Source organism: Chlamydomonas reinhardtii, chromosome 5 (assembly GCF_000002595.2).
Source record: "Chlamydomonas reinhardtii strain CC-503 cw92 mt+ chromosome 5, whole genome shotgun sequence".
Classification (NCBI taxonomy): Eukaryota; Viridiplantae; Chlorophyta; class Chlorophyceae; order Chlamydomonadales; family Chlamydomonadaceae; genus Chlamydomonas; species Chlamydomonas reinhardtii.
Genome location: NC_057008.1, coordinates 198,554 through 219,990, shown reverse-complemented (window position 1 = coordinate 219,990; position 21,437 = coordinate 198,554). Strand labels below are relative to the sequence as shown.

At 62.3% G+C, this 21,437-nt stretch overlaps 6 protein-coding genes across 7 annotated transcripts; 3 read left to right on the top strand and 3 right to left on the bottom strand.

Moving 5' to 3' along the window:
• On the bottom strand, positions 1 to 3,842 carry CHLRE_05g233900v5 (uncharacterized protein). Its single transcript, XM_043062192.1, has 8 exons — positions 3,607 to 3,842; positions 3,179 to 3,333; positions 2,888 to 3,000; positions 2,717 to 2,777; positions 2,472 to 2,555; positions 1,995 to 2,177; positions 1,530 to 1,708; positions 1 to 1,325 (listed from the first exon to the last, which is right to left on the bottom strand). Exons 1-8 carry the CDS (start codon positions 3,731 to 3,733, stop codon positions 1,184 to 1,186), a joined length of 1,044 nt encoding a protein of 347 aa, XP_042924528.1. The 5' UTR covers positions 3,734 to 3,842; the 3' UTR covers positions 1 to 1,183.
• Positions 3,843 to 3,942: 100 nt separating this feature from the next.
• Positions 3,943 to 5,428, top strand: CHLRE_05g233950v5 (uncharacterized protein). The gene is made up of 5 exons (XM_001702156.2): positions 3,943 to 4,139; positions 4,223 to 4,309; positions 4,431 to 4,538; positions 4,643 to 4,714; positions 4,803 to 5,428. The coding sequence occupies exons 1-5, from the start codon at positions 4,038 to 4,040 to the stop codon at positions 4,866 to 4,868; spliced, it is 435 nt and encodes a 144-aa protein (XP_001702208.2). The 5' UTR covers positions 3,943 to 4,037; the 3' UTR covers positions 4,869 to 5,428.
• A 204-nt stretch (positions 5,429 to 5,632) lies between these two features.
• On the top strand, positions 5,633 to 6,988 carry CHLRE_05g234000v5 (uncharacterized protein). 2 transcript variants are annotated; one of them, XM_043062194.1, is made up of 4 exons: positions 5,633 to 6,135; positions 6,190 to 6,283; positions 6,438 to 6,524; positions 6,640 to 6,988. In XM_043062194.1, exons 1-4 carry the CDS (start codon positions 5,780 to 5,782, stop codon positions 6,760 to 6,762), a joined length of 660 nt encoding a protein of 219 aa, XP_042924526.1. In that variant the 5' UTR covers positions 5,633 to 5,779; the 3' UTR covers positions 6,763 to 6,988. The 2 variants fall into 2 exon arrangements, with proteins under 2 accessions (XP_042924526.1, XP_042924527.1); XM_043062195.1 differs by lacking the exon at positions 6,438 to 6,524.
• Positions 6,989 to 7,100: 112 nt separating this feature from the next.
• Positions 7,101 to 10,672, bottom strand: CHLRE_05g234050v5 (uncharacterized protein). The gene is made up of 7 exons (XM_001702136.2): positions 10,270 to 10,672; positions 10,056 to 10,119; positions 9,560 to 9,759; positions 9,225 to 9,314; positions 8,627 to 8,827; positions 8,287 to 8,456; positions 7,101 to 8,046 (listed from the first exon to the last, which is right to left on the bottom strand). The coding sequence occupies exons 1-7, from the start codon at positions 10,468 to 10,470 to the stop codon at positions 7,941 to 7,943; spliced, it is 1,032 nt and encodes a 343-aa protein (XP_001702188.2). The 5' UTR covers positions 10,471 to 10,672; the 3' UTR covers positions 7,101 to 7,940.
• Positions 10,673 to 10,828: 156 nt separating this feature from the next.
• CHLRE_05g234100v5 (uncharacterized protein) lies at positions 10,829 to 15,945 on the top strand. The gene is made up of 9 exons (XM_001702155.2): positions 10,829 to 11,718; positions 11,919 to 11,966; positions 12,259 to 12,516; positions 12,773 to 12,919; positions 13,221 to 13,319; positions 13,790 to 13,837; positions 14,214 to 14,285; positions 14,689 to 14,808; positions 15,112 to 15,945. Exons 1-9 carry the CDS (start codon positions 11,077 to 11,079, stop codon positions 15,307 to 15,309), a joined length of 1,632 nt encoding a protein of 543 aa, XP_001702207.2. The 5' UTR covers positions 10,829 to 11,076; the 3' UTR covers positions 15,310 to 15,945.
• A 385-nt stretch (positions 15,946 to 16,330) lies between these two features.
• Positions 16,331 to 21,142, bottom strand: CHLRE_05g234150v5 (uncharacterized protein). The gene is made up of 3 exons (XM_043062196.1): positions 20,367 to 21,142; positions 19,876 to 20,079; positions 16,331 to 19,762 (listed from the first exon to the last, which is right to left on the bottom strand). Exons 2-3 carry the CDS (start codon positions 20,054 to 20,056, stop codon positions 18,042 to 18,044), a joined length of 1,902 nt encoding a protein of 633 aa, XP_042924525.1. The 5' UTR covers positions 20,057 to 20,079; positions 20,367 to 21,142; the 3' UTR covers positions 16,331 to 18,041.
• Positions 21,143 to 21,437: the final 295 nt, after the last annotated feature.

Sequence of the window (21,437 nt, the reverse complement as noted above, 5' to 3'; positions counted from 1 at the left end):
AGGCCCGAAGTGGTCTGCAGAGATGAGGAATCCCGCGATGGTGATCCACATGCATACGCACAGATGAGGGTGTGTTGATTCCTTCGTACCGGTACTTCCGATGACTGAGTGCTGCAATCGGGGCGCCTGCATTCATTTGTTTGGGGGGGAGAACCCTGATGAGTGATGGTGGCGACTGGATAGCGGGCTGGCCGGGCTGGCTTGCTGCCACCCTGCAATGCATGCTGTCGTAGGCGTGGGCGGGCGGGCAGAAAGGGCATTGCTTTGCGTGCAGACGCGGCAAGCAGAGCTGTGTACGGTGCAGCGTTGACCTGTCACGCCCTTCTGGCGGCTGTGAGGGTGAAGAAATTAGGCGGGCTGCCTATGATGCGAGGATCACGTGCGCACGTCGGCGTAGGGTCCTGGACGGGAATCATTCTAAGAGCCGGTCATACTGGCGTACTCGTGTACCCCAGCACCTGTGGCTGTCCGTTCAGCGCTTCCACACACACGGAATGCATGCAGTGCCCAACGTGAAACGGCAATGCATCCCATTTATCTCACGATCGCAGGCCCGCAGTACCTTGAGAGCTGCATTGGGCAGCTGGGGACAGCAGGCCTTCAGCAGCCGTGTCGACACCGCACGGCTACCTTGTTTCAGGCGACCTAGCGCATCAGGGGATTCCCGCGCTCACCCCGTCATGCATGGGGGCCACAACTCGCTCAAAATCGGAGCACCTTGCCCGAACACTCTGCACAAACGTCTCTCTTGACAACAAGGAGGTGGCTGCCTTAGGGAGGCAGGAAAAGGGCTGAGCCCTCCCCTCCCGGGTCGTTATCAACCCAGCCACCTTGACGCGGGCGCCTACTAAGCACACGCAAATTGCACACGCCTCTATGTTGGGGGCCTTTGGCATCCCCGCAAATCATGACGTGGCCGGTTGGGTGGACGCACGGACCGGTCTCTTGACAAAAAATGATTCACGCTCATCTATCGTGTCGTGCCACAAGCGCTCACCCAAAATGCGTGCATGCAACACGTACGACGTTACGAGCACCCGATCCCACCGCACTCACGCCGTGCGCCCTCCTAAGCTCCTCCTCGGCACGTCCGCAAAATCCAATGTTTGTGTTCAGATAGCGTGGGTACCACGGACGAGGCTGCTCGTCAAGTCAAGCACGTCACATGCGTGTCTGCTGCTGCTTAGAACCGGATGGCGGTCACGGCCTCGGGGTGCAGGTAGGCGTCGGGCTTGAAGGTGGCGAAGGAAGTGAGCAGCGTGAAGTAGTCCACGAAGTCCACCTCGTAGTCAGTGCGGGTCACGGTGCGCCGGGAGCGGTCGTACCTGGGGAGGTGAGGCAGGAGGCAGGAGGGGCCGCGGCCATCGCAAGAGGTCGTGTCTTATGGGTTTGGCAATATAGAAGCCGTCAGCAGTGGCCCGAACGGTTGAAAGCGGTACCACTTCGATTTGTGCCACAGCCCAATCCATACTCTGCGTTCCCGCGTAAATCTGACTCTCCTCCCCCCATCCCGCCCCCTGTAGTCTCACATCTCCTTGACGCTCTTGAAGGTGGCGGGGTCCTCGCTCACCCAGCGCGCCTCCTCCACAGCCGGGTTGGCGGCGCCAGCGGTCCACAGCACGAAGGCGGGGCGCTCCCAAATCGGCGGCTTGGCGGCCAGGAAGCCGCTGCTGGCACCGGGCTTAGCGCCCAGGGTGGCAGCGAAGGCCTGAGCGGGTGATAAGCAGATGGGGGAAGGTGGGGCGAGGCGGCAGGGGCAGGACGAGGCAGGGGAGCTGTGTACATGAGGTCGAGGTGTGCGGAAGGCGCAGGACGTTGCATATTGCCTGGCACCAAAAAGCAAGTTCGCCCAGGGCACACGGCTGCTTTCGGCCCCAACCTCCATCGCGCACCCAGTAAGCCCCCACTACAGTCGTGTGTATCTGTTTTCCCTCGACCTCATCGGTGGGAATGGTCGTACACCCCCCCTCCCAGCCCCGCCCTCCTCATGGCACCTTGATCTCCGCCACGGGCGAGTCGTAGGTGGGCACCTTGACGGCCGCGGCCGCGGGGCTGTCCACACGGCCCAGGCGCACAGGCCAGGCAGCCGAGAAGGCGGGCCCGGCAATCACCTCGCCGCCGCTAGCAATCTGAGCGCGAGACACCTTGGTGGCAGACCAGCCGGACTGGGTAGTCACCTGCAATGGGGGATAGCAGCACAGCATGCTGCTGACATGACGAGGGCTTAAAGCACGATACGTCTAACCGCAAGCGACTTAGGTACCGTAGTAGTATCAGACAGTCCCAGCCTACCTTTGTCACCACAAGTCGCTCTACGTTTTAGAGTCGACAAATCCCGCGCCCCACAGCATAACACAGAATTGGGCATTATGACGCGCGCCGCTTCTTGTGCCCTTCCTGCCTACCTAGCGTCATCCCCTTTCCCCCGGCTGGGACGTCCCCCTGCCCACCCACCCACATTACCCACCCACCTTGGCCGCCAGCACGATCAGGTCCGCCCAGGAGATGGGGCCGGCGCCGTCCTCGGCGCCGGCGGCGTCGATCTTGGCCTTGGCCTGCCGGTGCGGGGATAGAGGGGTAGACGAGATATGCCACGTCAGCTGCGCTGCAATGTTGCCGGTCAGCCCAGTGTTCTGTTCCCGATCAAGGTAATTCCTCCGTGTCACCCTGCCTTCACCAAGGCGGCCCCACCCCGTCAGCGTCCGTCCGTGCACACCTTGGCCAGCTTGGCCACCACCACCTCCAGGCCGGCGTTCTCGGGGCGGGCCAGCGCCTCACTGCAGACGCAGTCGAACGGGAAAGCGGCGCAAAGAGCGTTACAGGAAAGCAGACGACACCAAGGGACCGCACATCATTACACGACTGGGTTGCGAAGCCAAGCACTCACGGGGTCACGATGGAGCCGTTGACGCCGCCAGTCTTGGTCACGGGGTCCCAGTCCGCGGCGTCGTTGAGCACCAGGCGCACACAGAGGGGGCCGTCCTCGGTGGTCACAACCTCCTGCGGTGGCAGAAGCACGTTGGCTGGGGGTAATCAGACCGATTGCCTCACAGCAAACAAAGTGTTTGTTTGACTCCATGCTGCTAAAACCTGCCGATGGCGGATCCGCTCCTTGCAACTTGCAGCGTCCCGCTCTACATCCCGGCCCCAACAACAGCTCCGCATTCGCCCCTCGCACCTTGATAGCGGCCTCCGCACGGGTGCGGAACTCCTTGAGCTGCGCCTGCTTCTGCAGCAGGCCCAGCTGCTCCACAGGCATCTGGGTCACCGGCAGCGGAGCGGCGGAGGCGGGCTGGGCGCCCAGCACCAGTGGGGCGGCACCAGCGACCAGGGCTGCAGCCGGAGAGGGCACAAGTTCGCAGGTTGGTTAACCGGCTCGGCCCTGATAATCATCGAGATCGGGTGTCGCAGCTGGATGGGGTGCATCATATAACGCTGACGTACTACGTGCCGAAGCTGGCGCCTGGCGACACGCAGCGAGTGGGGAGAGGATGATCGATGCCGATGTCCGTGGCCTCCGCTCCGAATCTAACGCATTGCCCTGACTTCACCCCAAATCTAGGTCGAGACACATGATGCCATCCACTGTTGATAGTCGCAGCTCACCAACGCTCAGCAGGTCGCGGCGAGAAACAGGGCCCGCTTGCGCAACAACGCGCAGGACGGAGCGCCGGGTGCTCGACCGCGCGCCCGAGCGCTGCACCGTGCTCGATGACTTAAAAGCGACCTGCATTTTTGCTCAGTGCGGCTGTCTTGCCTCAGATGTGGAGGGATGTGGTGTTGGTTGTCGGAGGTAGGCACGCGCTGGCCTGCCTGGCAATGGAGGAGGTGATGTGGATGTATAATACCAACATGCCCGTCGCCCGTCGGGTTTCCGTGGCTGTGCTGCTGGCGATGCACTGATGCCCCATTCCAATTGCTCGCCCCTTCGCTCGCCCTTCTCCTATAAACACTGCCCAACATTATTCATTACATACATAGCACCCCAGGCCACTCCAACTTTCAATTTTCTCCTTTCCTCACCACTCCTTGCAAAGATGATGCTCACCGCTAAGACTGGCGTCCCCGCCCTGCGCGTCCAGCGCCGCAGCGCTGCCTCTGGCGCTCGTCCCGTGCGCCCTGCCGTGGGCCGCTGCCAGGTAAGAAGGATGTTGCAGGCGTTTGCGCTTGCAAGCTCATCAGAAGCGCGGGAAGCTCAGCGTATCTCCTCTTTGTCCTACAGAAGCTGGTGGTGCGCGCTGAGCAGAGCAGCAGCACCGAGACCACCTCGTTTGACTCGGAGAAGGTGCTGAAGGACCTGCAGGAGAAGGTGCGGAAGTGCGACTTGGCCAGGGTCGCCGGAAGCGTCTCGGCCTCGGTGCATTTTTCTCGCCTTGTTCGAACGGCGCGCCGCTGTGACTTGACAAGTGTACTGTATTTTATGACTGCAGTGGGACGCCGTTGACAACAAGGGCGCCGTGGCCGCTTACGCTGCCGGTGCTGTTGTTGCGCTGTGGCTCAGCTCCACCATCGTCAACGCCATCAACGCCGTGCCTCTGGTGAGCTGGCAGAATGCTTAGGCTGTTGCACGCGGCGGCGTGCGCGCCGTTGTTTCTTTTAGTGCAATACTGATCCCGGCCTTCTCCACCGTCTGATTTTGCAGCTGCCCAAGCTGATGGAGCTGGTTGGCCTGGGCTACTCGGCCTGGTTCACCTACCGCTACCTGCTGTTTAAGGTGCGCGGGGGCATGGTCTTTGGGGGCAGCTAGGTTTGTTTGAATAAGTCGAAGGCTGATCGTTGACATGTCCTCTCTCTGCGCGCAGTCGAGCCGCGAGGAGCTGATGAAGGACATTGGCGACCTGAGCAAGAAGATCTCTGGCTCGGAGTAAGCGCTCTGGCGCTAGCCCCTTTACAGCCTGCGGCGTGGCGCTGGGTGGACACACCCAACTACGCGGCTAGTGGCCGTTGCTGGGTCCACCGACCGGGCGTGGCATGCCTTGTATGTGTTGTACGGTATGATGTGTATTATGTCCGCACGCGGTTGCGCCAGCGAAGATTGCGCAGGAGAGCTCGCGGAGTGGGAGTGAAGTACTGGGTGCTTGTGGCAGGGGAGTGAATGTGTTGGCCCCGTTTGATACCCCGGGGGTGCGACTGCATTTGATTCTGACGATTGATTCTTCTTAGCGCGGATGTGAAACCATGGCTGAGCCGACTGTTAGGGCTCCCGCCCCCCGTTGGGTGATGCATGCGGTGCAACCGACCATTTTTAAAACACCGCTGTGCCTGTAGGCTCAGTAAGGCAGGCTCAGTGGCTCAGTGCTCATTGAGGTAGGCTCAGTGCTCAGTGACAGGGGGCTCAGTGTGGAAGGCTCAGTGCTCAGTGACAAGGGGATCAGTGGCTCAGTGGGGTAGGCTCAGTGGCTCAGTGGGGTAGGCTCACTGGCTCAGTGCTCAGTGGGGCAGGCTCAGTGGCTCAGTGCTCAGTGGGGCAGGCTCAGTGGCTCAGTGCTCAGTATGGCAGGCTCAGTGGCTCAGTCAGGCAGGCTCAGTGCTCAGTATGGCAGGCTCGGTGGCTCAGTGCTCAGTAAGGCAGTATGGCAGGCTCAGTGGCTCAGTCAGGCAGGCTCAGTGGTGTAGTCAGAATTGTTGGGTAGAGCAATAAGTGAGCTCAGTAGGGGGGGGGGCGGGGGTGAGCTCAGTGACAATGACATCGAAGCACTGGCAGCCGCGAGCCAGGACAGCGCGGCGGCGGCGCCAGAAGCGGGGCCGATTCCATATGAGTATGGGCCACTGGCGGCACATGTCAGGCCTGGAACGACTCCAGCCAAACCGCCCACAGCTTTCGCCAGCCCTGCAGGCGTACGTCGGCGGCATCCCCACGGCGGCGACCGCGTCGGCGGCCCGGTTTGAAGAGCGCCTGCGCTACCTCTTCGCCAGTGGGGCGGCAGGGCAGGCGGCGGGGCAGGAGGCGGGGCAGGCGGAGGCGGCGGGGCCGGCAGAGGCGGGGCCCCGGGGCGCGGTGCACGTGCTGTGGCACTACCACTTCTCCGCCTTCCGCCGAAAGCGCTGGGCTGCGTTCATCCAGCGCGACCGCGCGCTCCACCGCGTCGCCAAGCAGCTCACGGGCGGCAGGCCCAAGGAGGAGGTGGTGGTGGGGTGGGGTTCGTAGGCCTTCCAGGGAGGGAAGGGTGGCTCCCCCATCTCGGTCAGGGGCGGGCGCGCGCCGACGGGGCGGCTCATCAAGCTGCTCCGTGAGCGCTACGCCAAGCATGTGTTCATCATCGATGAATACAAGACCTCCAAGGTGGGTGGGTTGAGTGGGATTGCAATTGCTGGTGGGTGGGTGGGCCGCTGGGTTTATGCCTGGCTTTAGCGGAAGCCCTTGTGTGGCCCCCCCAAGGGCCCCCCTCCCTCCCACCCTCCCGACCATGCAGACCTGCTAAAACTGCGGGTGTCAGGAGATGGCCATCAAGCGGCTTGGGGGGCTGAAGGAGGGGCAGCGGCCCTGGTCGGTCAAAGTCTGCAACGACTGCTTGACGACCTGGGTGAGGACCGTGCATGTGCGGGGACGGCTGGGCACTGGGGACGGATTGATTGACAGGTTGACGGTTGGGACAGCTCATGTGCGCTCTCCTCTTCCTCCCCGTTCCCCATCCCCAGAACCGCGACGTCTCCGCCGCCAACGTGATCCGTGTGCTCCTCCTGCTGAAGCTGATGGGCTTCGAGCGGCCGACCAAGCTGCAGCGGCCGCCATGGCCGCCGGCGGCGGCGGGGCCGGGCTGAGAGCCTGAACGGCGCTAGCAGGGCGTGGGGCTGAGGGTGCACGTGTCGATTGGCGGCGAGTGACGTGACTAGTTTGTTAGCTGCGGGTTAGCACGGACTGTGCACCCCACCCAACCGGCCACGTCCGGATTTGCGGGGATGCCAAAGGCCCCCAACATAGAGGCGTGTGCAATTTGCGTGTGCTTAGTAGGCGCCCGCGTCAAGGTGGCTGGGTTGATAACGACCCGGGAGGGGAGGGCTCAGCTTTTCCTGCCTCCCTCAGGCAGCCACCTCCTTGTTAAAACACCGCTTGAGCTTGAGCCACAAACACGTCGTATCAATCGGGGCGGGTCAGGGGCGGGTGGTCTTCTGCCAACAAAGCCGGTGTCGGTTTATGTGTTCGGGTGCGCTCGGCCAAGCCACCAGCGAAGCAAAAACGGCACAATTCAAGGCCACACATTCCGCAGCCGCCACACTACTGCCCGCTGACCCCATCCAAGGCCCGGAATTGTCTGGGACGCCCCTGAGGTCCCTCGTACAACCAAGTTGTTGCAAGTTACCAAACAGGGACCCAACCGGTTTGAGACACTACGGTTCGGCTTGGGAAGTGGGAACACGGCGATAGGCCGGAACCACACGAACCTGACGAACCTCACTGTGGGCCCTTGTGGGCTCACTGGTCTGTGGAAGCCTTCCTCATGGGTTGCAACAGCGATGTGGCCTCGCACTGACCCCTTAAGCGCGAGAGATTAAACGAGCGTCAGCAAAACTCTTTGAGCCAGCAAGCGCTGAAGTAACCGCGAACCTACGTTGCGACTCTTGCCCTGACTATCATAGCCTTGTTGGACTTGTGGGCTGGGATTACAGCCATCACAACGGGACCTTGCTTCTCATCACCCTCTGCTCTTACTTGTTCTAGGAATGCAACGGCGCAAGAGATTCAACACCCACCCATCATGCGCTTTGCGGTCGAGAAGCAACGTACACGCACCAGCAAGCAGTTCCGCCACGGCAGCCATCACCTCACACCATCTCACACTTGCATCAGTGCATGTTCCAGCGTCCCCTCTGTAGCAGGGAGACTACCCAATACCCTGCGATCCTATACCTTAGTGTGCGGAAGCTTGTTGTTATGGGAAGCGGGTGGCCCACACCCTCATTACTGATCTTAAACCGGAAGCTGTGCCCCCTGCCCCATACTACTCGTCCGCAGGCTCCGCCTCCCCGTCTCCCTCCTGCTCCTCCACCATGTTGAGCAGCTCGTCAGCGCCCTCCTCGTCGCCGCCGTAGATATCGTCCGCGTACCTGCAGGAGGGGGGAGGGCGCGTTAGCAGCCCCCAAAGGTGCACGGTGCACCCCCGCATTGTCCCCTCGGTGACCCAGATTTTGTGTGCCAACACTCCATATGCTCATCGCTGCTGCCCTTGGAGGGTCCGCGCGGATGCCAAGAACCCAGAACGCCTGCAAAGCGTTGCCCCCTCCAGTCCCCACACATTGCTGGACCCTCCCTCCTTGCGTTGTTCCCTCCGAACACGCGCTACACACCTCTGGTTGGGGTTGGTGAGGCTGACTCCCGGCAGCACGCCCTCCAGAAAGTTCTCCATCATGTAGGCCGACACGTCCGCGTCCGAGGGGAACTTGGGCGCCTGCTGCTCCGCCTCCGTGGGCGGCAGCAGCGTGGCCTCGCCAATGGCCTCAAGCCGCTCACGCAGCTCCTGAGGGGTGGATGGGGGAAGGGGGCTGGTTCTGTCGAAACGAACAAGGGCTGCACCGTCGGGACGTATGTTACTCGGTCACGATTATGCTTCCTCCGGCATCCGGGCTCCCTACCCTCGTCAGCCTCTTGGCCCTCCCATCCCACCCCAGACCCCGCCTGGGGACGCACCTCCTCCAGCGGCTGGCGGACCAGGCTGTCGATGTTGGCCTTGACGGCGGCGTTGAAGTCGTCGTACTCAGACGCGAACGCGATCTCGGCGCGAGCCCAGGGCGTGAAGTACGACTGCCGCTCGGCCATGGCGAAGTCCTCGGCCTCGATCACGTTCATCATGGACGCCACGCGCCGCACATTGGCGTAGATGTTGTTGGCCTTCAGGTGCGGACGTGGGCAGGTTTGCGCGTGGTGGTAAGTTTCGGGTTCACTGGTGCATGGCGACACCCGGCGAGTGGCTGACGAGCTCGTTTACTGAGCGCGCACCCGAGACCGACTCCTCAACACCGGGGCCCTCCTCACGTGCACACGACGCACGCCGCCAATGCAGCAAACATGCAGGCTTGGCGTTGTATGCCACACACACACCTCTTCCCCACCTGTTCCCTTCCCCTGTGCGCGCCTTAACACGCAACTGACCCCACTGCCCCACACGAGTATTGAATATCACGGCTTCTCAGCTTGCGATGGGCTGTCTCTTAGCGCCTCAATGTTTTAAACTGTGATCTGGGAGAACAGAACACCCATTCCCTCCGCCCCACAAGCCCTCACGCACCTTGCCCCTCATCTTCTCCGCCTCAAAGAAAGCCAGGTCGTCCACGTCCTCGTGGTTCCACTGACGCATGAAGTACGCCTCCACTTGGAGCTGGGGGCAGGGAAAGAATGTACAACGAGGTTTGATAGGGCATTGAGCGGTATAGTGAGCAGCGCAGCCGGAGCCAGGCAGCTGGCGTGCTACCTGAGCGATTCGGATGCGTGTTGCCGTACATGCCTAAAAATGTCTTGTTCGTGCCTCAAGCGACTGGCAAGATTTCACGACTCATGTTCTTTCAGCCAGCTACTGCCGCCCGGCTTGCATCTCTCCGCAGCACCCCTCTCCCCCTCCCTCACCTTGGCCATGAGCTTGCGCTCCTCGTCCGCACTGCGCGGCAGCAGCCCCAGCGGCAGGTCGCGCCAATCGCTGTCCTGGTCGCCGTACAGCGTCTCGTACATGTCCAGAGGGTGGGTGGGCGGCCGCTTGATGGCGGGGCCCACATCCGCTGCCACGGACTCGCCCGGCCCCGAGCGAGACAGCAACCGCTGCAGCTGGCCTGCGCGGCGTGAGCAGGGGGTTAACTCTGAACCAATCCCGTAAGGAATCAGTCCGCCGTCCGCAGTGAGCAGGGGGGAGGGTGGGTGGTGGGTTGAATGCCCATGCGGGCGCAAGGAGGTCAGCAGGCTGGCAATCGATGTGCCGCCGCGCTGACGTCTGACGTGGACGACGTGGCGCCGCTGTGCCGGCAGGCCGTCCATGCATTGTGCAGGTCACGCCATCTCCCTGCCCATATCTTCCCCCGAACGAGTATGCAGGAGGCGCAGCGCTCCAGCGCAACAGATGCACTCCTACCCTGTGCGGGGTCCTCCAGCGAGGCGCCCAATGACTCTTCATACTCCTCCTCGTCCTCGGCCCCCTGAGGCAGTGGAGCATGGCCGAGACGGAGGACATGTCAGGACCGTGGGCATCCGTTCCGAACAAGAAGCACACGACTGCACACGCCCCATGCAGCGCTAGGCAGCATAGAGACCTTCACCGTCATGGCAACTTGCAGTGCCGGTCTTGCCTGCTGCGGAGGGGGCGGAGGCGGGGGAGGGGGAGCCCGAGCCTTGCCCCTCCCTCGGCGGGCGGCCCCCGCCGGTTTGAAGTCGTCGTCGTTGGCAGCAGCGCATGTCCGCATGCGCTCGCCGCGTGACGTACGGCGATAATGCTGCGCCGAGTAGGATGTGGAGCACTCCGATGAGTCGAGAGAACGAGCCGCCGGCATGGCACAAATGCTTGGTGCAGGTCGTGAGTTCAGGCCCACAGCCTGAGGCGCTCCACGGAGCACCAGAGCCATAGTTTTACAGCTAATGCACAATTGAGCTGTTGAACCCACGATTTTGCGCTGGGCAAGTCCTATGTTGATACGTGAACTTCGGGCCCCCGTTCAAGTTGCAAAGCGCATACGTTGAATAATTGAAACACCTTAACCCAATCAACATGCTGCAATGGAAGGTAAGGCGACGGTCAATTCATGGCAGGTTGCATCGGCTTCCAATTGGGCAGCTTCGGCGCGGGCAAAAGGCGCGAGCAGGCGCACTAGCTCCAATACTCTTTATTTAGCACCGGGACATATGCGTGTTGTCATTTGTCGGTCGAGAGACGATAAGGTAGCTCCTTAACGCTCACTCCAGCGCCCTGTTCTGAAGCGCACATCCACAAGTCGACAATAAGCTCTTGTGGAAGCAATTTACATCTTATTACTATTCTTAGAGATAACAAGTCGCAAGGCACCCTCCCGCGGCCTCGCGCGCCAAAGCGTGTGAACGGCTGAGCGTGGCTGTTCAGGCAGTGGGTCTTGAGCTCGAGCTTGTGAGTCAAGAATATTATAATGGCATCATCGTCGTCGCCTCTCGAGGAGCTGCTCGCATTTGCGGGAGTCAAGGATGGCACGATTAGCAGCCCGCGCCTGGCGCTGGTCGTGCTCGGCGCCGCGCTCGCGGCGTATGCGCTAGTGTTTGCCGTCATCAACGTCGTCGACTATATCCGTATCGCCCGCGGTCTGTCGGCCATACCTTCGGCGCCCGGCGGTGTACCGCTGCTGGGTCATGTGATCCCGATGCTGACTTGCGTGAGCCAAAATAAAGGCGCCTGGGACATTATGGAGGACTGGATGGACGCCAAGGGTCCCATCGTGAAGTACAACATCGCCGGCACACAAGGCGTGGCAGTGCGTGACCCCAAGGCTATGAAGCGCATCTTTCAGACGGGGTACAAGCTGTACGAGAAGGACCTCAAGCTCTCCTACCGCCCCTTCCTGCCCATCCTGGGAACGGGCCTCGTGACTTCGGACGGTGCCCTATGGCAGAAGCAGCGGATGCTGATGGGTCCGGCTCTTCGTGTGGATGTCCTTGACGACATCATCCGAATTGCCAAGAAGGCTATTGACCGCCTCTGTGAGAAGCTCAGCCACCACGCGGGCAAGGGCGACATCGTGGACATTGAGGAGGAGTTCCGCCTGCTCACTCTACAGGTGCGCGGGAAAGGGCAGTTTAAACCTAACGGAACGTTGACCGCTGCCGGTACCTGTACCGGACTAACCGTCCGTGCACCAGCGGGACCTGGCGGCGCCCAGCAGCCTTTGCAAACACCTGCAGCGACATCATTGACACGGTTGCCAGCTGTCCTGCATCTCATACAGTTCTGATGTGCTGCCCTTCGTGCCGTTGGCAGGTTATTGGCGAGGCTGTACTGAGCTTGGGCCCGGAGGAGTGCGACCGGGTGAGTCTGGCGCACTGGCCTGTGGCACACCCGCTCCTGGCGTGGCGGTGTGGCGCCTACTGGCAGCCTGTCAGACGAGTGCGGCGGCCCGACTCCTGTGGGCTGCAGTCGGGGGTTTGAGCAGCGTCGCTCCGGCGTATCACTGGGCTACATAGTTAGCTGAGTGCGTCAACGCACAGGCTACTGGTGGCGCGGGAGGCCAGCGTCCCCAACTACCGCACTTAACACCTCGCTCCCTCCCTCTTACCCTCCCCTTTTACCTCCCTCCCTCTTTCCTCCCCTCCTACTGCAGGTGTTTCCCCAGCTGTACCTGCCCGTCATGAACGAGGCCAACCGCCGCGTGCTGCGCCCCTACCGCATGTACCTGCCCACGCCCGAGTGGTTCCGCTTCAGCAGCCGCATGGGCCAGCTCAACGGCTTCCTCATTGACCTCTTCCGCCGCCGCTGGCAGGCGCGCCAGGCCGCCGCCGCCGCCGCGCAGGGCGAGGGCAGCAGCAGCAGCAAGCCCAAGCCCGCGGACATCCTGGACCGCATCATGGAGGCCATTGAGGTGGGGGGAGGGGAGGGGGTGGATTGGGAGGGGGTAGTAAATGCCAGCCCAAAGTAAACCAAACCAAGCCAGGGGTGGGGGAAGGGGTGGGGCTCAGCCCAAAAGGCGGCGTGGAACATGCACACCTGGGCGGGGCGGAAGCGGGTCGGGCAGGTGGAGGCCAGGCGTAGGGATGCGGTCAGCAGTGTGTTCTGCCGTGGTGGCCTTGGTCCTTGTCTGCATCCAACACCTCCCACATCTCCTTGTGTGTCCGCAGGAGTCGGGCGCCAAGTGGGACGCGGCCCTGGAGACGCAGCTGTGCTACGAGGTGAAGACCTTCCTGCTGGCGGGCCACGAGACGTCCGCGGCCATGCTCACGTGGAGCACCCTGGAGCTGGCGGCGCACAGCCAGGCGGCGGACAAGGTGGGTGGGTGGCGGCCAGTGTGTGTGGGGGGGGGGCAGAGAGGCGGGCGAGAGGGGATGTGCAGGGTGCCGGTGGTGGCAGCGCGCCAGGCGTGAGTGACCGCGTGGTGTGATGCCAACCTGGAAGCGAAGGGAAGGGAGGCAGTGCTTGGTGAAGAACAGGGACGAGTTGCACTGCGGGAGGGGCGTCTTGTTTGCAGGTCGCCTGTTGCCGGCCTTGACATGTTTCGGCCACCCCGCGCTCCACTGCTTCAGTAGTCATCCGTGCAACCCCCGAAACCGCACCCAACTACGTCCCCAGGTGGTGGAGGAGGCGCGGGCCGCGTTCGGCCCCCGCGGCGAGTCGGAGGCGGGCCGGCGTGCGGTGGATGAGATGATCTACACCCTGGCCGTACTCAAGGTGGGTGGGGGGGGGGCCGGAAGGGAAGGTGGGGGTGGGGGAAGAGGGTTGGGGCAGAGGCAGGGGGGGACAGGCGGAGGGTAAGGAGGCAAACTTGCCCAGGGTGGACGAGGAGTGGATGAAGGGGTGTTGCAAGTTGCAGAGGTGAGCGCGGTGTGCGCGGTGTGCGGATGCGGGTCAAAGGGCTGCGCAGATGTGTTTCGGATGATGGAAGGCTTGGGAGGGGCGACGTGACAGCGGGCATGAGGGGCACCGAGTCCAGTATGGAGCCGTTCGAAGGCAGGAGTGCTTACAACTTCGGCTGCCGGTGATTATGTCTGAGGTCTGAGCCCCCCCTTGGTGCCCCCGCCCTCCGGGCGTGGACTTCACGGACATCGGTAACAACGCGTCTGCTATACTACTGTTCCTGGCTACGCCTTCACTTCTTAAATAGTAATGAATGTACCCCCCCCCCCCCCCCGCCCTCGCAGGAGGCGCTCCGAAAGTACAGTGTGGTGCCTGTGGTCACCCGCGTGCTGGTGGGTGGTGCATAGCCGTGGCGGGGGGGGCAGCGGGAGGGGGGCAGCGAAGGTTGATTCCCATCGCATTCAGGCCGCGGGGGAGTGGCGTTGGGCATGTGGCCCGGCACGTGCAGGGGGCAGGGCATTGGGAGGGGCCAGTGCGGGTATGGCCTCATGGCGGCTGCGTGCCGACCTGGGTGCGCGGCTGAGTGCTGGGGCACTCTGTGGCGGGCGGGGCCATGTGGGCCTGTGTCTGTGGCGGGGGGCGACCCCGGCTGCACGGACCAAGCAAATGTTGCACGGCAGCGCCAGCCCGCTCCCCTACTAGGCACTGCCGCACACCTTTCCCGCTCCTGCACGCACACGCCTCCCCTCCCCTCCCCACCCTGTCCAGGCCGAGGACGACCCCCAGGGCCTGCTGGGCTACCCGCTGCCGCGCGGCACCATGGTGGCCTGCCACCTGCAGGTGCGTGCTGCGCCGCTGGGGGTGAGGGCCCGGGGGCCTGGCGGGGAGTGGGGCGGGGGGGCACTGGATCCAGCGGGGATAGGACGGGCCTTGGGATTTGGGGTTAAAGGTCGGGCAATCTGTAGGGAAAGGAAGGTCCTGAGGTGGCGCGGGAATGAGATCTTGAAATAAGGGAACGTTTGCGGTCGTGCAGCCATGTGGTTGCATGCGAGCTTGTGACTCATGGTGGAGTTGAAGGGGCCCTGTGGTTGATTGTGGAATAGTGGATGCCTTGCATCTGCAGTCCAGTTTGCCCAGTGGCCACAGTCCATGCGGCCGCTGTATGCCATCCACTGGGTCCGCACACATCCCCCTTGGCCTCACCGTTCCTGGCCTGTTGCGACCCCCTGTTGGACGCCCCCAGGGCACGCACCGGCTGTACGAGAGCCCGGACGAGTTCCGGCCCGACCGCTTCATGCCGGGTGGCGAGTACGACCAGTTCGATGACGCCGACCGCGCCTACATGTTCCTGCCCTTCATCCAGGTGTGTCCTGAGCTGGGGTTGGAGTTGGGGGGTTGGGTTGTGGTAAGATGAGACGCACAGCTCGAAAGTGGGCGGCGTTGGACACCCACGTGTCGTCAGTTTGGGAGCCCCTCCACCCCAATCACCTTCGTCCTGCCCGCCCTGCTTCCATACTCCCTCCCGAATCCGCCGTCGTCCAATGAGTCATGCCTAGAACCCCGTCTTTGCCCCTCCGGTCCCACCCCCCACTCCTCTACCCCCCCTCAACCTGGTGAATTAATCAATCCCTTCTCCCCATGAACGGCTGACGCCCGCCCCCTGCAGGGCCCTCGCAACTGCCTGGGTCAGCACCTGGCGCTGCTGGAGGCGCGTGTGGTGCTGGGGCTGCTGCACGCCCGCTTCAGCTTCAAGCCGGCGCCCAGCGTGCACCCCGACCCAGCCTCGCTGTTCATGCGCCACCCCACCGTCATCCCGGTGGGGCCCATCCGCGGCCTTAAGGTGCTGGTGGAGCAGCGCAAGTAGAGGCGGAGGCACGGAGGCAGCGGCTGGCGGTAGGCGGCTGGTGGGTAGCCGGCGGGCGGCCGGAGGAGTGCACCTAGTGCTGGGTTCGTTCATGTGAGGCCGAGGCAATGGCGAGAGGCCGCGGTACTGCTGGCAGGAGAGAGCCAACACACGTAGGGTGCATGGAAATGGTTATTGGGCTTGTGGAGACCTGGTAGGTATTTTCGGGCACAGGGCGGGCACAGGTAGCGCGAGGCCGGATGGACGTGGCAGGGAAGGGGCAAATAGGCGCGCAGCGGGCAGCGTGGGTACGGGATGCTTGAGGTGTGGGGGGTGCGGGGAGGATTCTAAGGTAACTGGGCAGTCGGCGTGCTGCAGGAGGGCCGTGTGAGCGACGTATCGTGCGTGCGGCCATAGCCTCATTGTTGTGGTCGGGCGGGGGCGCTCCCTCGATGCGGGAATGCGTGGGTGTGCCGTTCAAGTGCGGGTGTTACGTATCACAATTTTGTATACCGTACGGTACGAGATTGGAGGTTGAGTCACACAGCTTGATTGGCGTTGTAAGGGCCGCCCCGGCCCGGGCCTCTAGTTCTCGAGTTGCAGGAAGACACGCGGCACACAAGCACCTGCGGTGCTGCCTTGTAACGACACACTCGTCACTCGTACAGCCTCTCGAGGTTTTCCCATCTGGTTCCTGACAACCCGGCTTCTGCGAAATGTTAACGTGTTGGCGCAGATTTGGCGGTATCTTAAGCCGTTTGGGGGTTTGGGGCTTGCTCCCTAGGGGAACGTTTCCGGGCGTAAATGCCGCGGGAGGGTTCATCTACGCTCTGTAGACGCCGCGGGCGTGAGGGCATCTACAAGATACGGGCACTGCATCTACAAGATACTGGCACAAGATACGGGCACTGTCCTTACACTAATAAGGCTAGCAGGCGCTGGGGCGTCCGAACCCCTTTTGGCCGGGTCCCATACAACCCGGGCTGGATCCAGGGCGAGTTGCATACCCCCCTCCCTTGATTGGCTTAGGAAGTGGTGTGACTGGAAGAATAGCACGGAAGGACAAGATTACCTCGCATGGGAAAAGTGGGCTGCGCCCACGTCATGTCTCTAGTCTAAGGCCGCAGGCGTCTACCTCATCTCCTGGACTTAGCCGGGGGCGGTTCGTACAGGCACGGCCCGCCATGCGTCAAGCCACGTCCCGCTGTCAGCCTGTCAAGCACAAGCACAGCCAGCAATCAACCAAACAGCAACAAATCCAACCACAACACTCCCCACTGCTGCAGCCTACCACATACTGCGCGGTGCTGTGCTCGCCAGCAAAGACCCTAACCAGACACCAGCCGGCCTCAACCTGCACGCCGGCGCCGCGTGCTCGCCCCTTCTGCTGCGCACATGCACGCCGCAACTGCTGGGCCCAAGACCGCTGCTGCCAGGCGCTGTGCCGCTGCTGCGGCTGCATCACACGTGGCTTGGCAGTTTGGAGCCAGCTGTGAACGTTTGCGTTACAGCAAAGACGGTATCTTCGAATACCCGCTATTGAGATTACTGTACCATGAGATAGCTTCATAACGCCATCGAAGACCGCAGTCGTGCAATCTGCATTCCTCACGACCATGTTGCCTGCAACCGTGATAAGTCGATCAGGCCAAGCGCCCGGCAGCCGCACTGAATCCCACATCGTCGGGCGCTCTGAGCATTGGGCACTCAACAACAACTACGATAATCCCAAGCACAACAGGGCCATTCATGCCACATGCCGGCTGCCCGGTGACTGCGAACCCAAACCCACGCCACATCGGTGATGCCCGTGTTTGCGTACATGATACGCAGTCGTGTCTACCTGATGCCAGGACCTGGAGTCAGCCCGCATCCCTCAAACCCACTCAAGAAGCATACCTCTGTAATTTGCATCCATATCTACCGGCCACCCGCACACCCACGCTGCCCCGCCTTGCTGCCGTGCTCGCACATGGCCAGCCATGCATTGGGGGCTTGCACGATGTCGGAACCCCCTCATGAGGTGCACTGTGCACACACCCACACCTACCCTTGCAGCGGCTACACCGCCCTGTTGAGGGGACACCCAAATCACTCAGTACCGTATCTTCAATACTTGGAAAAGAAGGAGGACAGACTAGCAAGTATGAGTCTGAGCGTGGAGTATGACGAGGAAGGATGCCGGGAATGGAAAGCATACAACAGAAAGGGCTAACTAAGACCACAATGGCGGCCGCTTGATACCTGCATGGTAGGTGTGTGTGATGTGTGATGCGTGCCGGTGCTTGCTTGCGCCCTGAAACCCACGCCACTAGGGGGATGCATCAGTGTGTGCTCTCGCAGTGACATGCATCGACGACACGCAAGTCTTACCCCAGTCCTCCCATCTGCACAATGAAAACACTTGGATTGCTACTGTAAAACTATTTTAATTGCGCCTCCCACACCCACGCCGCAGAAACCGGCATTATGTGGCATGGTAGCCGGCTGCCGGACACGCCCCGGGGCATTTGCTTGACGCACTGCCTTGACTTGCATTCAAATCCAGGCATCAAAGCCGTATGTACTGTAAGTGTCATATGTGATTGTGCGCAAGCTTATGTACCGTACGTTGATGTATCAACCTGCCCTACAACTACTCTCATATCGCTCCTGTCCGACCGCCCGGATCGGCGTGCCCGCAACAGCTGTACTAGATAAATCAAGTGCACAGGGCCTAGAATGCCCAAAGGACCGCCTACAAGCCAATCAGGCTAGCCCCACAGGTTCAGCAATGCGAGCAGCTCAGAGCGGGCATCAGTGGCGGTGGCGTGTGGCTCCTTCTTCAAGCTCGTTGGCGCGGCGGCCTGGTCATCGACGTTCAGGGTAGGCGCAGACAGGTTTCGCACCACCGATGTCATTGCCATGCTGCCACCTGCTGAAGAGCGCTGATAACGGTTGCCACCCACACCCGTGGCATTGGCAGCTGCCATTCCCGACAGAGGCGGCTGGAGGCTCAGTGCCGCCGCCGCCTGCTGCCGGTAGCTGCGTTTGAGGTCATCAGTGCCCTGTGACGGCGGCGCTGTTGGGTCCTCTGGCACCGCCTGCGGCAGGGGTCGCGACCGCCAGCCGCACCAGGAGGAGCGGCCGGGTGCGGACATGCGGTGGCGGCGGCGGTGCTGGGCATGGGGTTGCGGCTGGGTCAGCTGCTCATCGGGTTGCTGCGCGGCCGCCTTAGCGCCAGCAGCTGTTGTGTGAGGGCTTTGTACCAGCACTGGCGCCGGCGACTGCAGCTGCTGCGGGGCCAGGTCGCTACCGCTGGCGCCACTGGCAGTGCTGCTGGTGGCACGGGGCGGCGTGGAGCGGGGCTTGGCTGCGTGTGTGCCGACAATGCAAGCAGGCGAGGCAAACCACTGGGAGCGGGCCGTGGTGGGCCTGGAGGGGTACTCCTCATCATCGTCTGAGCTGTACAGCCAGCCGTAGCCCGAGCCCGGCTCGCAGTCCCCCTCGTCCATGAGCGCCAGGGACAGCGACAGCGAGGCGGCGCAGCTGTAGGCTGCGACGATGGGCGGCTCAGCAACCACTGCGCCGCTGGACAGAGCCCCTTCCGCACTGCTGGGCAGCGCGGGTGATGGCTGCCGCTGCGCGCCGCCACCGGCTCCGGCCTCGCCCTCCAGCAGCTCATCCACCACCGCTGCAGCCGCGGCCGAGGCGAAGGGCGAGGCCACTGTGTAGAGCTGCTGCTGCAGGCGGCGGAGGGACTGGTCGTCCTCGGTCAGCGACTGGCTCAGCGGCACCAGTTGAAGTAGGGAGCGGGAACGCCGCTGCTGGCCGCCGCCGCCGCCGGCACCGCCTGCGGAGCCCGGGTCTCGGCCGCCGCTGCCGCCGTCAGCGCTGCTGGCAGTGACACCACTGAAGCTGGGTGTGGCCACTTCCACCTCGCCCAACAGGTGCAGATGCTGGGGCTGGCCCGGGGCGGCTGCGATGCCCGGACACGAGTACCGGCCCGCGGCAGGCAGCCCAGCCCATGCGTACATGATGCCGCTGCTGTTGGTGGAGGTGGTGGTGGACTGGCGGCCCTCTCCGCCGGCGGCACTGGGCGCCTGGTGCTCATGTTGGCAGCGCTGGTAGAAGGGAGGCGCGTAGGAGGAGGGGCAGGCCGCTGAATCGCCAATCGCGTTGCTGGCGCCGGCACTGGCGCCAGCATGAGCAACTGGGTCTGGTGGACTGCCCTGCGGCGTCTCAAACGCCCGATAAGAGCGGCCGCGCACGTAGCTGCCTCCAGCCCAGTACCTCCATGTCAGTTGACCACTGCGCAACCGGCCACTGGACTGTGTTGGCGGTGTGCCCAAGTCGTGGAGCAACTGTGGTGAGGCAGCTGGTGGCAGCGGCAGTGGCTGACGGGGCTGGAGGACCGGGCCTGTGGCGTTGGGTTGCGGCCCCTGCAACCGGCACTGCAGCTCCAGCGCTCGGCGCAGCTCCAGCTCGCGTGTGGCTGCGAAGGACAGCAAGGGGGCACATGGGCGGTGAGCTGTGAACGTGGTTGGCGGGCACACGCTTCGTCCGGTCTATGCCAAACCAGCTTCAACTGCATCTATCCCAGCTTACCGAGCATTCCCTCTGCACAGGACACACGGCTCCACAGATGTGCGTTCGCAGTCTGCAGAGTGATTAGCGCATCCTGTACATGCTCCGTGCAAACGGCTGCGCTACCAGCCCGGCCGGCGACAGCCGCACCGGCGACGGCCGCTGTGTCCTCGTCAGAGTTAGCCGCAAGCGTATCGGCCATATCAGCAGTCGATCTCGCTTCGCCTGCGCAGGAAAAGGCGCGTTCGCTAACTTAGGCGGACGAGCGATGTGACGAAACGGCGCGCACGTTTTTCCCGTCGCCCGTGGCCGCGCAAAACATAGCAGCTGCAACGCCTTCAGGTCCGAAAGGTACAGGCTATCCTCGGCGCTGGGGGTTCGCAGCAAAGGTCAAACAAGTTTTCTCGACCGCAAAACCCCTCAATCGCTATCTCCACACAATGGTGGTGGCCTCTCGCAGGTGTACTCTTACAACAGCGCGAAGAGTCCTCGGCGCTAGCAGCAGGCCCTACCTGATGCTCGCCGGCCAACCCGAGTTCACGGGCTCCAACGCCAAGTGACTGTGAAGCTAACAGAGCATTCAGATGTATGCGATGTTTTCAGCTGTAGCAAGTCGTGAGGTAGCCGATGCCCACTCGAACCGAAACTTCTGCACGCGAACGTGCCCTTCTTAAGAACTCTGTGTTTAAATTACTTGATTACACAATCTATCTACTGTATCACTACGTTTAGAGGTATGTGCTCTCGCTAGGGACAAAAGGGCCGCGTTCCCCCGGCTACTTGGCGGGCGCTAGGCTCCATGCCGACGGTTAGTGGGCCAAATTGTTATTTCAGGGTCTAATCATTCGCCCTACCTCTGCATCGTGTATCCATTCACCACAATTTAACGTGCTGTGCTGGAGTGCCTGATCGAGGCGTCGGGGATGCGGTCGGGCTTCGGACGAGCTACACGTCCAGTGCGCTTCTCGCGCCCAGCCGCGCCCAGTAGACACGTCCCCTGAAGCTTTCATTCTCACATTGCAAAATGCTAAGGGCCTTGTACTACTTCACCGCGAGGAGTTAGGTCAAGGGTCAGACGCAGCTCGTGACATCAGTTTTCGAGCGGGGGGTCAAGAGGCCATTCATCATGAAAGGCGCTTCTAGTGAATCTGCTAATCAGACGAAGATTGAACCAAACCATTACTGGCCTGGCGGTGCACAGCTCCGCGTGCACGAGCCGAAGCTCCCTCCGCAGGGGTGGCCCCGCTGGAGTGCCCCTGTGTCCCCCTTGAGTGCCCAACAATCGTAGGAAAGGGGGTAAAGCCAGGGGTCAGAGTTGAACCCTGGAGGAATGCGTGCGGAGGGGTCGAAGGAAAGCGAAGAAGACCAGAACGTGCGACTGAGTAGCACAGGCCGAAAGGCAGGCACAGGCAATCGAGAACATCCCCTCCAGCGCCCTGCCCCGATCAAGACATTGAAGCGGGCAATGCAGACACAAGTTGTGACGGTCAGAGATAACGTTAGCGAGGGGTGGTGGTCGTCAAATGTGTACAAGCAACGATGTGACATGACGGGGCGTCAAGGGATGGGATTCGATGGCAGGG